At 41.5% G+C, this 13,641-nt stretch overlaps 1 protein-coding gene across 24 annotated transcripts in view; it reads right to left on the bottom strand.

The window, feature by feature from the left end:
- Positions 1–13,641, bottom strand: part of Lmo7 (LIM domain 7) — a 190,906-nt gene that overhangs the window by 30,950 nt on the left and 146,315 nt on the right. For 14 of the 24 annotated variants that reach the window (XM_075950029.1, XM_075950028.1, XM_075950030.1 and 11 more), the window contains 5 exons: positions 12,793–13,512; positions 11,840–11,869; positions 4,170–4,287; positions 2,096–2,238; positions 120–897 (listed from right to left, as the gene is read on the bottom strand). In XM_075950029.1, the coding sequence (XP_075806144.1) occupies positions 120–897; positions 2,096–2,238; positions 4,170–4,287; positions 11,840–11,869; positions 12,793–13,512 (1,789 nt within the window). The remainder of the gene's footprint in view (positions 1–119; positions 898–2,095; positions 2,239–4,169; positions 4,288–11,839; positions 11,870–12,792; positions 13,513–13,641) is intronic. The other 10 variants (XM_075950044.1, XM_075950046.1, XM_075950043.1 and 7 more) reach the window with 4 other exon arrangements.

Below are 13,641 nucleotides of genomic sequence, written 5' to 3'. Positions count from 1 at the left end.
TTGTTTGTATACGTCATCAACATTTTACACATCCTGTATCTGTCCAACTGGGCTTCTGCTCAAGCTCCCCCAAACCATTGCTCTTGGGAACAGACTAAATGAACCTGGGACTTTTTTACCGTGTAGGATCTGGGCAGTGATGAGATTCCCCTTGACTGCGTGCCAAAAGGTCTCGCTGTGACCACAGATGTTAACCTGGCTGTATCGGCTTTCTGGTAACTTCTAGGGAGAGAAGCTGAAATCCGAGTCGACTCTCCTCTGGTACTCAGCGACTGCTGAAACGAGAACGAGACTGGACGCAGTGCTACTGAAGAAAAAGAGACCTTGGGTGGCTCGGCGGAAGATAAAGAGACCTGGTGCTGTTCTATAGAAGACATGGGGGCCTGCTGAGGCTCGGCAGAAGACAAGGGGCCCTGGTGTAGTTCTGTAGAAGACAAGGGGGCCTGGTGAGGCTCTGCAGAAGACAAGGGGGCCTGGTGAGGCTCGGCAGAAGACAAGGGGGCCTGGTGTAGTTCTGTAGAAGACAAGGGGCCCAGGTGCGGTTCTGCAAAAGACAAGGGGCCCTCGTGTGGTTCTGCAGAAGACAAGGGGGCCTGGTGTGGTTCTGTAGAAGACAAGGGGGCCTGGTGTGGTTCTGCAGCAGATAAAGGGGCTGGCCGCTGCTCTTCAGGAATATGAGAAGGATGCTGAATCTCAGCTGTTACACTGTCCTGTCTCTTTGCAAACGTTGTGGAATCTTCTTTGGCCGTCTCGGCAGGATAAGCTGTTGTCTTGTCTCCCAGTCTCTCTCTCTGATAGCTGGTTTCAGTCAGAGGCACTGTAGGATGAAGTACTTCATCATCCAGGGCATCATCGGCAGAATACATCCTCCTTGTAGAATTCAGAACTCGAGATTCCCTAGGCAGAGAAAAATGCGCCATTTCGACAGAGTTATGCATTTGCCCCCAGATGGGGTAAGACAATAACTGATTTGTAAGTGGTTGCTCGCGGAAAACAAGAATCAGCACAACACTAACATGAGCATAACTTTTAAGCACCTGTTAAGAGACTGACCCGACCTTTGATTAAAGAGGCTCTCAAAGGATATTTTTATTCATAAACTATTTTAATAACAAAATAAGGAAGGTCTCACATGGGACTATTTGCAGGTTCTTAGCCACAAATTTATGTCTTCCAAGATCAAAATGCTTTAAATGACTGGCCACCGATCTGAGTCTGCCAAGTTTTGCTATATAAAATGTATAATGTATTGGTAAAAAAAATAATAATAATAGCACAGAAGACTCAGGACTTTATAGAGCACCAGTCAGTTCATGGAGCTTGACAGAGAACCCAAGGGCAATTACAATAGATTCAAGGTTATTATCCATACTTAAAGAGCTGATGAAACAGCTTCACCCTGCAGTTAGTGGGGAGTCCCCACATCCCTGGCTGACTGCTGGACTTAAGGGAATGGAAGTCTTGAGCACCGGCATTTCAGACACAACGGAGCTTTGTTTAATTTCACCTGGCAGCAAATGTCCTTTGTGACATTGTTTCTAAAGCATATTTGCTCTCTCTCCTCCAGGTCCACACAGTTAACTGCTCACATCAAGGTTTAAATTTCACTTTCCTCCTGCCATTTCAACTCAAAGAATAAACCCACACACCCACACTTACATAGATAAACATATTATATCTTTCAACATAATTTATTCTCTACCACTAAAATTGAACAAAGATCTCTCTTAGATTTCACAACATTTATTTAAAAGTAAAAATTGATTTTATTTGACTACCCTATGCTTAAACTTTAAAAGGACAAAAACCAGTGGGTTTGGGTTATTTATTTTTGTTTGTTTTGCTATCAAATATAGCAAAATAACCCCCCACACACAGAAGACCGTACAGTGGTGAACAAAGAGCCCTGTTCACCAGTGCTAAGTAATATGCTCTTTTGCTGCCCAGATCAGTAATATTGTTTCAATGCTTCAGCCTGGCTGCTTCGGTCCATACATGTTTACAGTTTGAAGCTGGTGACCACATACCCCACCCCAGGCAGAGCTTCCATTTCCAACACTGGGATCTCCAAACACAAAAGGCCCCGGCCCTTTACCTGTCCTGCAGCATTTCCCTAAATGTCTTGGAGCTTCGGTCAGACTTCTCCAGGGCCAGCTTTTCGATCTCTTCCCTCTCCTCCTTCTTCTTCTGCAGATCTGAATTGTAACTCTTCCGGCGACTTTTCCATTTTGCAAGATCCTGACAAGAAATCCCATCGGCCCGGTCATACCTGAATTTCTACACACTTTTTCCTTGCGGCGGGAGCATGCTGGGGTGTCCTATTACAACGCTGAAAGCTCTCACGCCCACCTGTGCCAAGGTGCCCTATTTTTGCTTTTTATAGCCAGTGTTTCTGTACTAAGCTTTTATCTCATGTGCCTGACAGAAAACCCTGACCTAATAAGAGATCCCACTTTTGTTATCCAAGAAAGTATCACATCAATGTCCATTTCTCAAAGAATGCTAAAGGCTTACAATTAAGTACTAGGTCAGGTTGATCAGGAAATATTTCAATCTCAATCTCATAGTACCTCAAACCCCTGATTCATATGCTTACTGTGATGTGAGGAACAGAAATGTCCCCGTAACAGTCCAGCTCAAGTAAATTGTCGATCTTATTAATATAGGCACACAGATAGCTATAATGTGATTCCCCTCAACAAGGTAGACTATGCGTAAAGACCAGTGCCTAACGGGGTAGGTCTACTGAGAAGAGCAGGGGACCTAAAGGAAAAGTGAGTTCTACCTACAGAAGGAGAGACCACAAATCGCCTTGGACCGACTATGATTTCAGAGAATATAGTCCACTGGGGAAAGAACAGGGACCATCATAGTAGCACAAGCCCATACTTGCTTCCCACATCTCCAGAAGTATGTTTTAAATCATCCTGGACAATCTATCCAATGCAGGCGTCCCTAGTTGCAGGAGCCAGTTGTGACACTCAGGGATTGAAGCATTTTGAATGCTTCAAATATTTCTCCATTTCCAAATCCGAGAAACACTATACTAAGGATTTCAAAAGAAATCCCAGTTCAAAGGGAAGTATACTCAAGGTCTCAGACCAAACTGGACCTCATCCCAGCTTTCCCAAGTTTGCCTATAAATCTTTTGGGGCACCTAGGGCCAACCCTGCTTTTCAAATGTCCTGAAACCAATATGGACTATTTTTCCCAAAAGAAATAAATTGACCCAAATGTTCATTTGCTCACACCTAATGGGTATCCCACCTTGATAATCATTTTCTTATAAAAAAGAAAAACTTGTTTTGTGTTTTGGGAAAGTAATACTAATTCTTTACTGGCTTTTACAGAGATTGAGGGTTGAAGTTGGAGCATCACACACAAGGCAAGTTCTAACACTAAGCCCTAAGTGCTGTTTCTTGATCATTAAATCAAGTTTCATACTAGAGGGCACTGGAGTTTAGCAATGTACTATCTTCAGACATTAATATTGGCTTTCTCCGGTGCTCTGGTTGCTCTTGTCACTCAACCCTCTTACCATGAAGCTGCACTCTAACTTCTTTGGGCTTGGGAGTCTGGTTTATCTTTTACAGATCCTTATATTCCTGCAGCTTATAATAATTACCTTGTTCAGCTAAAAGACTTATACTTTCTTCTCTAAGATTTGAGATAAAGGTTAAGTCTATGTCTACATAAACACTTGGATATGCCAGCTCTCTTGACACAGTTAATTTTGAATCACATTAGATACTGACTTTAGTCAAAATATTACTCTGGGTTGTATTTCATCCCAATCTCCGAGTAACTATGAGAACTCTTCATCTCTCCCCACTGATGCCAAGATCTGAGCTAGATTCTGTTCCCCTTCAATCTCAATTTTGATCAATGCTGTTTTGCTAGCAGAGGCATAATTAGTAGTCATACCCCACTCTCCTGTGTAAGCAAGTTTACTATCCTGCTAGGCAGGAACTTTCTACTCTTTGAAAACTCATAGTCTCTTGGAAAATAAGCATATTTCTATATTTTTAGAATGGTCTTTAAGACATACAGCAGTACACTTTCTATAGTACTGAATGCTTAAAATGTCAAGGAAAAATGTCTCTTAAATACTTTAATTTTCTTGAGAGAAGCCGGAAGCGCACCATGGTCCCCCTCCCCCCAGTACTCACATCCTGCCACTTCTGATCTTGCTCTTTCAGTTGGGATTTGATTTTCTGCATCTCTTCGTACCGCAGCTGACGCAGGTTCTGAACATCCTCTGCGGTGACATCGCTCATGGACTTGCTCCTGTCACAAAAACACCTACCGTCACAAAGGTTCTTGTGGCTGAACCTGAGGGCTCACATGAAGACTGGGCTTCTATTTAGAAATTCCACCTAAATATCTACTGCCCTAGCCAGATGCTTTGTTGATAGTGCCCTGAAATAACACGACACAGATAAATGGTGTTTTTCCAAAGCACAGAAACGAGAGCCTAGCATTCAACTCAGGTGTGAGATGCTTGTGTGTGTGTGTTTTTTTTCCACAAAATGCTCAAAGTAACCTTGAACAGTTCTGAAACTAATAATGCAGTGCTTGTATTTAGAGGAATAATCTCTAAGATTATCTTGGGGGCAGGAAACCATCAGTCACGAACATCACGTTACTGAATTTGTCTATGCTCTCTCAAAGCTAACCTAGTAAAGTTTGACTGGTTTTGCTAGGCACTTGCTAAATAATTTAGTGACTACCTGATATTTTCTCCTCAAGTTCAACACCAGGAAAAGACGTGCTGTGTCTTCTCAACAATTCTCTAAGGTCTACAGTACCACTGTGCAGCTGGACCAACTCTCAGAAGACCAAGGTAGTTTCCCACAGCCTGTCAGAACCACCTCAGATTCCCTCTCCTTCTTCACGGCAGGATTTACAGCCTAATTTGCAGCCCCATACATGGACATTCACAATCAGGAAGTAAAGCCGGAGTAGGGTTTCAAAGCCAGTTTTCCCCATTACTGTTACATATTTTAAAGGCTGGTGTAAAAACTATTATCTTCTGATAGACTTTGAACTCTCAAAGAGTATAAAGCTGCTTCCCAGCTGTAGAGGGGCTCATTCACTTAAATTAGCAACTAAGTTGGACTATGACTAGTTCTCCTATACAGACTACGTGGATGAGAAAGACCTCCCAGAAAGGGAGGGTTTAGGTCAGCACAGAGAGCAGCAAGAGGGTGATAGATCCAGAAAGTTTCAGAGGTAGATGAAATGTTCTTTGCTATTGCACATTACATTGTAAGTAACTATATTATTTATTGTATTAGTGAATCCTTGGGCACCTAAGTTCTGCATTCTCCTGACAGCTCGCCATCACATTTTTTTTTCATCAAACTAGGTGGGTTCCAGAAAGCAACGGTAACTACCATGCAAATGCCTCTAGAGGCTACAGCCTAGGACCTGCCCTCATTGACTCGTTTCCAATTCCCCATGAATAGGCATTTATTCCTGAAAATACCCTAGGTACCTTGACTGTAAAGCGACCTGCTGCAATGTTATCTGGAAAGGAGTTTTTTAAACTGCACCTCACTAAAACATGATGTTATTGTTGGCGCAGCCAATCTCTATCCTGCCTTCCCTCTGTGGGGGTTAATGGTGGTACGTGCCCTCTGTCATCTGCATTTGAAACCTAAGAACCACTTTTCGCTTTTGTTTCTCTCTCCTCCTCGCTTTCAGTTAGTTATCTTCTCGTTTAATGCCGCTTTCTTTTCCATTCCGCTTGCCATCACAGTCTAGATCAAGGCACAGGCAACCCTCCTCTGGATTGCCAAAAAGGCTGCTTAAATGATCAGAGAAGGCTTTCCTCAAATGCTCCCTCCAACCCAAAAGTTCTTTGCTGGTGCCTCTCTCCTTTGTAAAATGCTAATCAAAACCATGGCTAGGCTCGCTCCACAGTTACCGGCTCACCATCTGTCTTCCTCAATTCAGTGAAGGTCAATTCCATCCTTCAGAGTTGGTACCAAAAAGCTTGGAGTCACCCAGATTCCTCTCTTCTTCTCATAACACTTACTCCATCCACAACTCTTCTGCTCTCTGTTTCTACATCTAACCATTCTCACCTCTTCCTCCTCACCATATTGACCTACACCATCACATCATCCACTTGGAGAATCCCAAAGATCTTCCTGCTCCACCACCCAGCTTCAACGTGCTCAAAGGAGCAGCTAGAGGGACCTTTCTAAGTCTCGGCTAGGTCATGGCACACCCAACTCCGGACTTGAGCTTCTTCCCATCAAAGTTCTAAGTAGATTTCTTCAACAACCTGCATGGTCTGGCATGATATTGTTCCTTCCTGCCTCTCCATACTCATTTCTAACACTGTGCCCTGGTCTCATTCTCTGCCTGCCAAGTAGCTGTCTTGCACATACTCATGCCTCTTGCTCTTCAATCTGCCATAATATTCCTTATCCAGCAAGTTGGCAAGAAGCAATGACTTCGCTCCACTTCCAAGCATCCGCTTAAATGTTATTCAGTGTTTCCTTCTCTTTCCAGCCTACGAGATTCTACAAATGTCTCTCGGGGCTGATCCCACCCTAACCCTCTCTCCTTGACCGTTTATTGACATCTAGAATAGTCTTACTCCCTGTTACCTGTAAAATTACTGGGAATTACGTCTGATTGTGCTGATATATCACTAGGTTTAAAACAAAGACCGGCACGTAGTGAATACTCCATAAATGCATCCAATCGATGGCCTAGATAGTGCTCTACCACACGCTTACAGCCTTTGTGGCTCTTCCAAGGGAAAAGTGAGCTGCCCCTTCTCTCACCTGTTTAGCTAAAGCATTTTTCATGATGCTAATTCTTGACTCTACCTTATATATGTACAAGCATACCTAGATCGTCCCTCTCACAAGCCATATGTTATTTGGAAAGAAAATACTAGCTAGCAGAGCACCATACATGCAGATTCGCTCACTTAGTATCTGTGCTAAGAGTTAGCTGGAGCACAGTTAGCTTGAACTGACCTGTGGGAAAGCATCACTTTTATGACATTGCATATGTTTCGTAGGGAATCAATTACATATAGAATTATGACTATATTATGAATATGAACCTACACATGTATAATATACCTCTCACTAGGTCTAACTATATACTAAATTAGATTGTGTGGATTTGAGACTATACACTGATAGAAGTCATGCCTGCAAGCAAAGAGGCCTCTTGAGTTCAAACAAAAATACTCAGTAAGAAATGGCAAGAAAATGTGCAGGTCCAAGACGTAAGGGGAGGTTGGCCGTGCACCACATGACGCTGCACAGACTGTAAAACAAAAAGGAAATATTAATTCATAGTACACTAGTCTTTCCTTGGAAAGAGAGTGGAATCACTTTGTAACCAGCCCAGAACCTCCTGTGGCTGCTCTTCTTCCTCTCTTCCTCCTGGCCTGGGAAGCACTGCTGTGGGTTTTCCCACACAGGATGCCAGTCAAAGGTCACGCTGCCTCTCTCCACTGCCTGAGCATTGAGCTAAGCCTAGCAGCCCAGAGGCACATGACAAGAACAAAGCCGAGCTGAACCTGTCTAGGATAGAAAAGTCTTTTTTTAATAGGCGAGGCTGTGAACAGAGTTTGTTTCTGGGTTATGGAAAGTTACCCCCCATTAAAGCAGTAGCACCTGCCATAGGAATCTGCCTAGACTTCAGCAAGAGACAAGAAGTCGGGGCTTTAGATTCAGCTGCAACATAGGCTTTTCCCTCCCACTGAACAGACATCAATTAGTTCCCTTCTCAGAGCCTTGGCTCCTCCTCTACTAAGTTATGATAACTAGGTAAGGCTGTGCTGGTGCACTTTTTAAAAATCTGGGGTTATATACTAATTCTTACTAAGGCAGATGTGACCAAATGGAACTGTGTAGATGCTAGCGCTATAAACTGCTTTCACATTAGAATGGTGGCCCCAGACCACACAGATAAAATCTAGAACTTCTAGAGTACAAAGATGATGAAGTCTTTCTTTCTTTATCAGCATTAACCACATGACATTAAAGTCCCAGGAGTTCCTTGAGTGGCAACAACCCTGCCAAGCAGTCTCTGTGAGTTGCCTCATGAGGCACAGCCCCAGTCCGGTTCTACTACTTGAGAGCCTCCATCCTTGGGAAAGCTGCAATCTCTGTCTACGGAATGCAGATAACACCCACCTGTCTCCCTCACAGAACTGAGATAAGCACCAAAGAAAGCATCCAGGAAATTAGGAAGGACAGCCCAGCACGGACAATGAGCAGGTAAGTCATGCTGTTCTCTTAAAACTGCCTGCTACAGTTCGTTATAATTCCTTCTCTTAGAACTGCCTGCTATTATTGGTTACAATTCCTTATTCTGAAGGCTCTAATTTACAGCTTCATTTATATTTGCAATCCAAAAATGCAGGTGTACCAAGCATCTTGCCTTTTCAATTAATTTAACAGTACTAGAGGGGAGGGAGAGGAAGAAGTTTAGGAAGGTCACCTACAAATCACTGATCTCCTTGTACTTCTTCGACTACAAGCGGTGCTCCTGGCAGTTTCAGATGGAAATAAGGGCCATTATCCTGAAATCCAGCTTCAGTGAACTTACAGCGGACTGTCTAGAGCAATGGTTCTCGCCTTCCTAAAGCTGTGACACTTTAATACAGTTCCTCGAATTGTGGCAACTCCAACCATAAAATTCTTTTTGTTGCTACTTCATAACTGTAATTTTGCTACTGTTATGAACTGTAATGTAAATATCTGTGTTACCCTGTGAAAACATTGTTCAAACCCCAAAGGAGTCACAACCCACAGTTAAGAATCACTGGTCTATAGAAGAGAGAGTCCAAGGAGACAATATAAGGCACATTTTGCAGCCTTGAGTAGCAAATAGAAATTTAAAAAGAGTAAGTTAAGGAGTGGTACCTGTGAAAGCAATATAAATATAATAATTTATCTAACTATGTATATTTTCACTGGACCCTATACGGTTTTGTGAACAATAACCAGTGTTAAAAATCTGTGTGACAAAAAAAATCTGTGTGACACATTTTGAAATTACCATCAAATAAAATAAAGAGAGCACAAGAAGAAATTTTCATTTAGAGATTTGCCTACTTATTTGGACTTTTCAGCACCAACGCTATTAATATTTCAGCCAGAAAATCGTTTGCTTTAGAGAGCTCCCCTGGGGTTACCCTGGGTACTGTAGGACATGCACAAAGCAGTAACTGTAGATAGCACACACACTTGGCTGCAATATGAGAAGTATTCTATATATAACTAGACATCACCTGTAGTGGAAAAGAAAATCCGCAGAAAATAACCGAAGTCAGCTTGTCTCCCTTCCTTTCTGCCTGCCTTGATGATATATCCTGATAATCCTACAAAGCCATTTGGTCAAGCTCTATAAGAAAAGTATAGCTTCTTTAGTTGTCTTTGACTGCCAATTCACATGTAATTGGTATTTATCTCCTTGTGATACTGATAAGAAGTTCAGTGGCTATCACATTACAAGACGGTTAAAACATTTTCTTGTAAACTTTGTCAGTACCATGTTTGTATCGGACCCAACCAGTCCCAAAACTTCATAGAACCACACAAATGGAAATTCATGCAACACAAAGGCACACACATGAGAACTGGAAGCCACACAGAAAGCATCGTAATAAACATAATGTGTTACATGCCAAGTAAAGCTTAGTAAAACACTTACATAGCATGCAGAAGCACTAAAAACCACATAAACTACAAGCTAGGACTTAGTAGGCAAAGAACCAAAATAAAATACTACACATTTCTCTTCAAATTGGTCTTTACCACAAAGAAAGTATTCACAAGATGGGCAGTTAGTTTTTAATTACAGGGTATAAAACAGTACTGCTTTTCTACGATATTATTTTTGGAGAAAGTTCGCCTAGCATAAATGTGAAGTAAGTTGTACATTCAATGCCTATAAGTAATTCAATTTTAACTTACATTTTAATCTCATTGTAAGAAATCAATATAAGGAAATCACTGATAACTATAAACTTAAGAGAAAAAGAAAAAAAGGAATAAACCTACAACTTCTCCTAAACAGAGCTGCATTTTCTAAGACACCCTAAGTCCCCTTATCTTACACGTCATGTATTATTCATTGGTCTCAATTAACCAGTCATCTTTCTTTATTTGTGTAACTGCCTTAGTACTACCCTGCATGAGAATTTTTGAAACAGCTTCTAAAGCAAACCCTGTGTTATCCAAATAATCAAAAAATTACTTGGAATTGTCTAGTGGAAGCATTTGCTGCTGTCTGTTAAGGATCAGAAAAAAAAAATACCTTAGCATCCTGAGGTTGAATATCTAAGTTTTCATGGTGTTTGTGGTTAGGGTGGGTGCAGTGTGTTGGGGAATGAAATTACAGCCACAGGCAAGCTAGGCATGAATTCAGCCATTGAGCCAGGGGTAATTCAAGTCTCATAACAACCCCTACACTATGGAAAAACAGGTAGTGTCAAGACAGAAAGGTAGTTAGTTATGTGTTTACATAGCACAAGTACTTAGACTCTTGGTACCTGTGCCGCCTTTAGAAAACTGTTCTAGGGATGTGGTTTGGCTACAAAGTCAAACATGATTATAAATGAAAATTCCTCATGAAAGTTTAGAATGCTTGAAGGCTCAAGAGGACTTTAAATCAAGTTAAAACAGCATTCCTATGACAAGTATGATCAGATATTGGAGTGTTGTACCAAAGAATGACTTCTTCACCCTCACAGATGAGACCCTTGTGAGCATACAAGGCTGTGAATACAAGTGAGGGAGGGACAATGTGCCTTCACACGCCATCCGGGAAGGAGTCATTGTAACAGTTGCTCCTCACTCAATCATATTTCAATTATCTAGACTTGTGATAGGGCTATCACGCTGTGATAATTCAGCCAGAATCTTGGTAGCTTCTAAATATTTCTAAACTCCTGAGATTATTAAAAACTCTTAAAATTAGAGATTCTGAGAGACAAGATGAACCATGGTAAGGGGAAGATACTCAAGTCCCAAGACTGATTAAAATATTGTTTTTTTTCAGCTTTCACTCTCTTCCTCAAACTATCACCAATAACTTCCACAGTTACAGAGAGCCTGGGGATGCTGGGTTGAGAATAACTGACTTAGTTTAAAATTGTCTAGAACTTGGAAAAACATTGAGAAAGTCAGTTTTATATTAGTCATGTTTACCCAATGAATATTAAATACCAGTAGACCAAATCTGAAAAATAGTTTAAATAAAGTTCTTGTAACAACATTGGAAACTACCAAGATTATTTTATAATTTTGAAAGTCTACTTTGCTCTTCATAGGCAGTCATGTTACAACTTAAAAATATTTCCCCCAAAATATTAGCATTCCCCACTAGCAAAGCTCCTCATAAGCTAAGTGCATGAGTTTTGCAAACTGCATGAATTCTTGCACTAAGCAAGCAGTAATGTCTTTTCCTATCATAGACTTTCCCAAATGCAGTTTGTCAGGGAGACCTTCAAGAACTAGAAACCAGAAGCTTAGTGAATTTTAGGAATCAAATACCAAAATTAACATATTCTTGGGCTCTTGCTACTTTCAACCATTAAATGAGAAGTGAAAGGGATAGAGTTAAAATTTAATACAGCAAAACTGTTATCGTTTTACATAGCAGTTCATGCATTGCACTGGGCATTTAGATGCAAAAATACTGCTTTGTGGTGGCAATATTAATCAAAAGTAAATAAAATTCCCATGCACTGGACATTGCAGCCCATTTAGTAACATGCTAAGACACAGGTGCAGCAAGTCACAGGAGACACAAACAAATGTGCACATTTGTTGTTAACGTGAACCACAAAACTTACCCATTCTCACCATAAATCTTTTGAAAGAGTCTAAGAAACCAAAAAACCAAAGGTTAAAAGGGTCACTCTTTCCAGCTGTGTTAGTTTATCAGCATTAAACATCTTTAAATTGAGTCTAACTGGAAATGGGCGAATCTGAACAAGTTGGCCCTTAGCCACTTCTTAATATTTCAAGTTTTAATCAGCCTCCTGGAACTTGAGTCAAATAATAACAACATTTTCTTAATGTATTCTCAGCCAGCGAATTCGTAAGACAAGGTCTCCCCTTGCCAGGACCTAGAGATTTAGGGCCATTCATTATAATCAGCCTAGTCAAATTTGCCCATTCCCAACTTACAGTGAACAGAACAGCTCTCAGAAAGTTGCATGGCTTATGTTACCCAAATGGTCAAAACTACAAACAAGTTTGACAGACTCATGCATTTTAATGGTGCTTGCACTGAACTCTACAGATAAAACATACTACAAATTGATAGTACAAGAAACCTAGATCAACAACAAAAATCAAGTTAAATGAAATCTGTAGCGACATATTTTAGGAAAATATTTAGCTCAATAAAAGACACTGCAAAATAGGATAAACACGTAAAACCAAACCACAGCCAGACTACTACAGAGATGCTAGACATGAGGATAAAAACCTGCGAAAACACAATTAGAAAATACTTTCATCCAACTTCACACTGGAACACAATGATGGACAAATCCAAGCCAGAGGCGAGCTTTGCATATACCTTCTCAAATCATCCTAAGACGTGTAAATATGGAATTGAACTTCTTCCATGAAATGACTAAAAAGTTTCTCAAAGCCAAATAATTGTTTACAGGATGCTTCAAAACGGCACACAACATGCAGAGCTGAGAAAACTGAGGCGGCTTTTTGTTTTCATAAGGAAATTTACACAAGACCATCATCCATCACAAGCCAAATCCTTGCAGAAACACACTCTGACCTCTCAACCATCAGCCGCTTCCTGTGCCTAAGTCTGCTGGCCTCCCGGATGGCCTCCCACTTCTGCAGGTCGGCCTCGCTGCAGGGGCCAGGCTTGAAGCTGACGGGAGGCACAGCAGTCCCCAGCTTCCATGACTGGATCTTGCGAGTCAACATGTCGTCTCTCTTCTGTCGGTGGGAAGGGACTAAGACTCGGCAGCTACTGCTTCTTTCTTTGGGTGGACATGTCCTTTCGAGGGCACAGAGAAATTTCGCTTGGATTTCTGGAGGTAGGGTCCAGGGTTCAGGAAAAGGGACTGGCTGGTATCTGTCGGGGGCCCCAGACAGTGGCACCTCTTTTTTCTGTGCTGGGATCCGACGAACAATCATATCGTCTTTTTCTAAATCTGGAAGTACAAGTTCACCTTCCCGACACTGCAAAATTATATCTCGTTCAACAGCATCGTCTGGCTCAGAGAACCTTCGAAAGTCTTCGAAGGCTCGAAAAACACAAGGATTTGCACGGAAAGCCCCAGTTTTTCTGACAAAGAAATCATCATTTTCTAAGTCAGGATCCAAGGCTGTCAGCTCAAGGTCATCTGCTTGATAGCCTGGAGTGTGAGAGAGATTTTTTCTGCGAGTTATGAGCCTTGGGCCAGAGGTGGGATCGAGTTTGACATTTGTATCCGAAGACAAGATGTCATCAGAGTATGTCTGAAGGGCCTGAAGCAATAAAAACTGACTGAAGCACAGAAAAGAAAAAGGAAGGGAGAGTTGTATTAAGTATGAGAAGAATGGTAATTAGCCAGCAAACAAACCAGTACTTATCGGGATGAATTATTAGGAGCCACAGGAGGGAGTGCAACAAACA

The sequence above is a fragment of the Microtus pennsylvanicus genome, chromosome 15, assembly GCF_037038515.1.
Source record: "Microtus pennsylvanicus isolate mMicPen1 chromosome 15, mMicPen1.hap1, whole genome shotgun sequence".
Classification (NCBI taxonomy): Eukaryota; Metazoa; Chordata; class Mammalia; order Rodentia; family Cricetidae; genus Microtus; species Microtus pennsylvanicus.
This window is presented reverse-complemented; position numbering and strand designations above follow the sequence as displayed.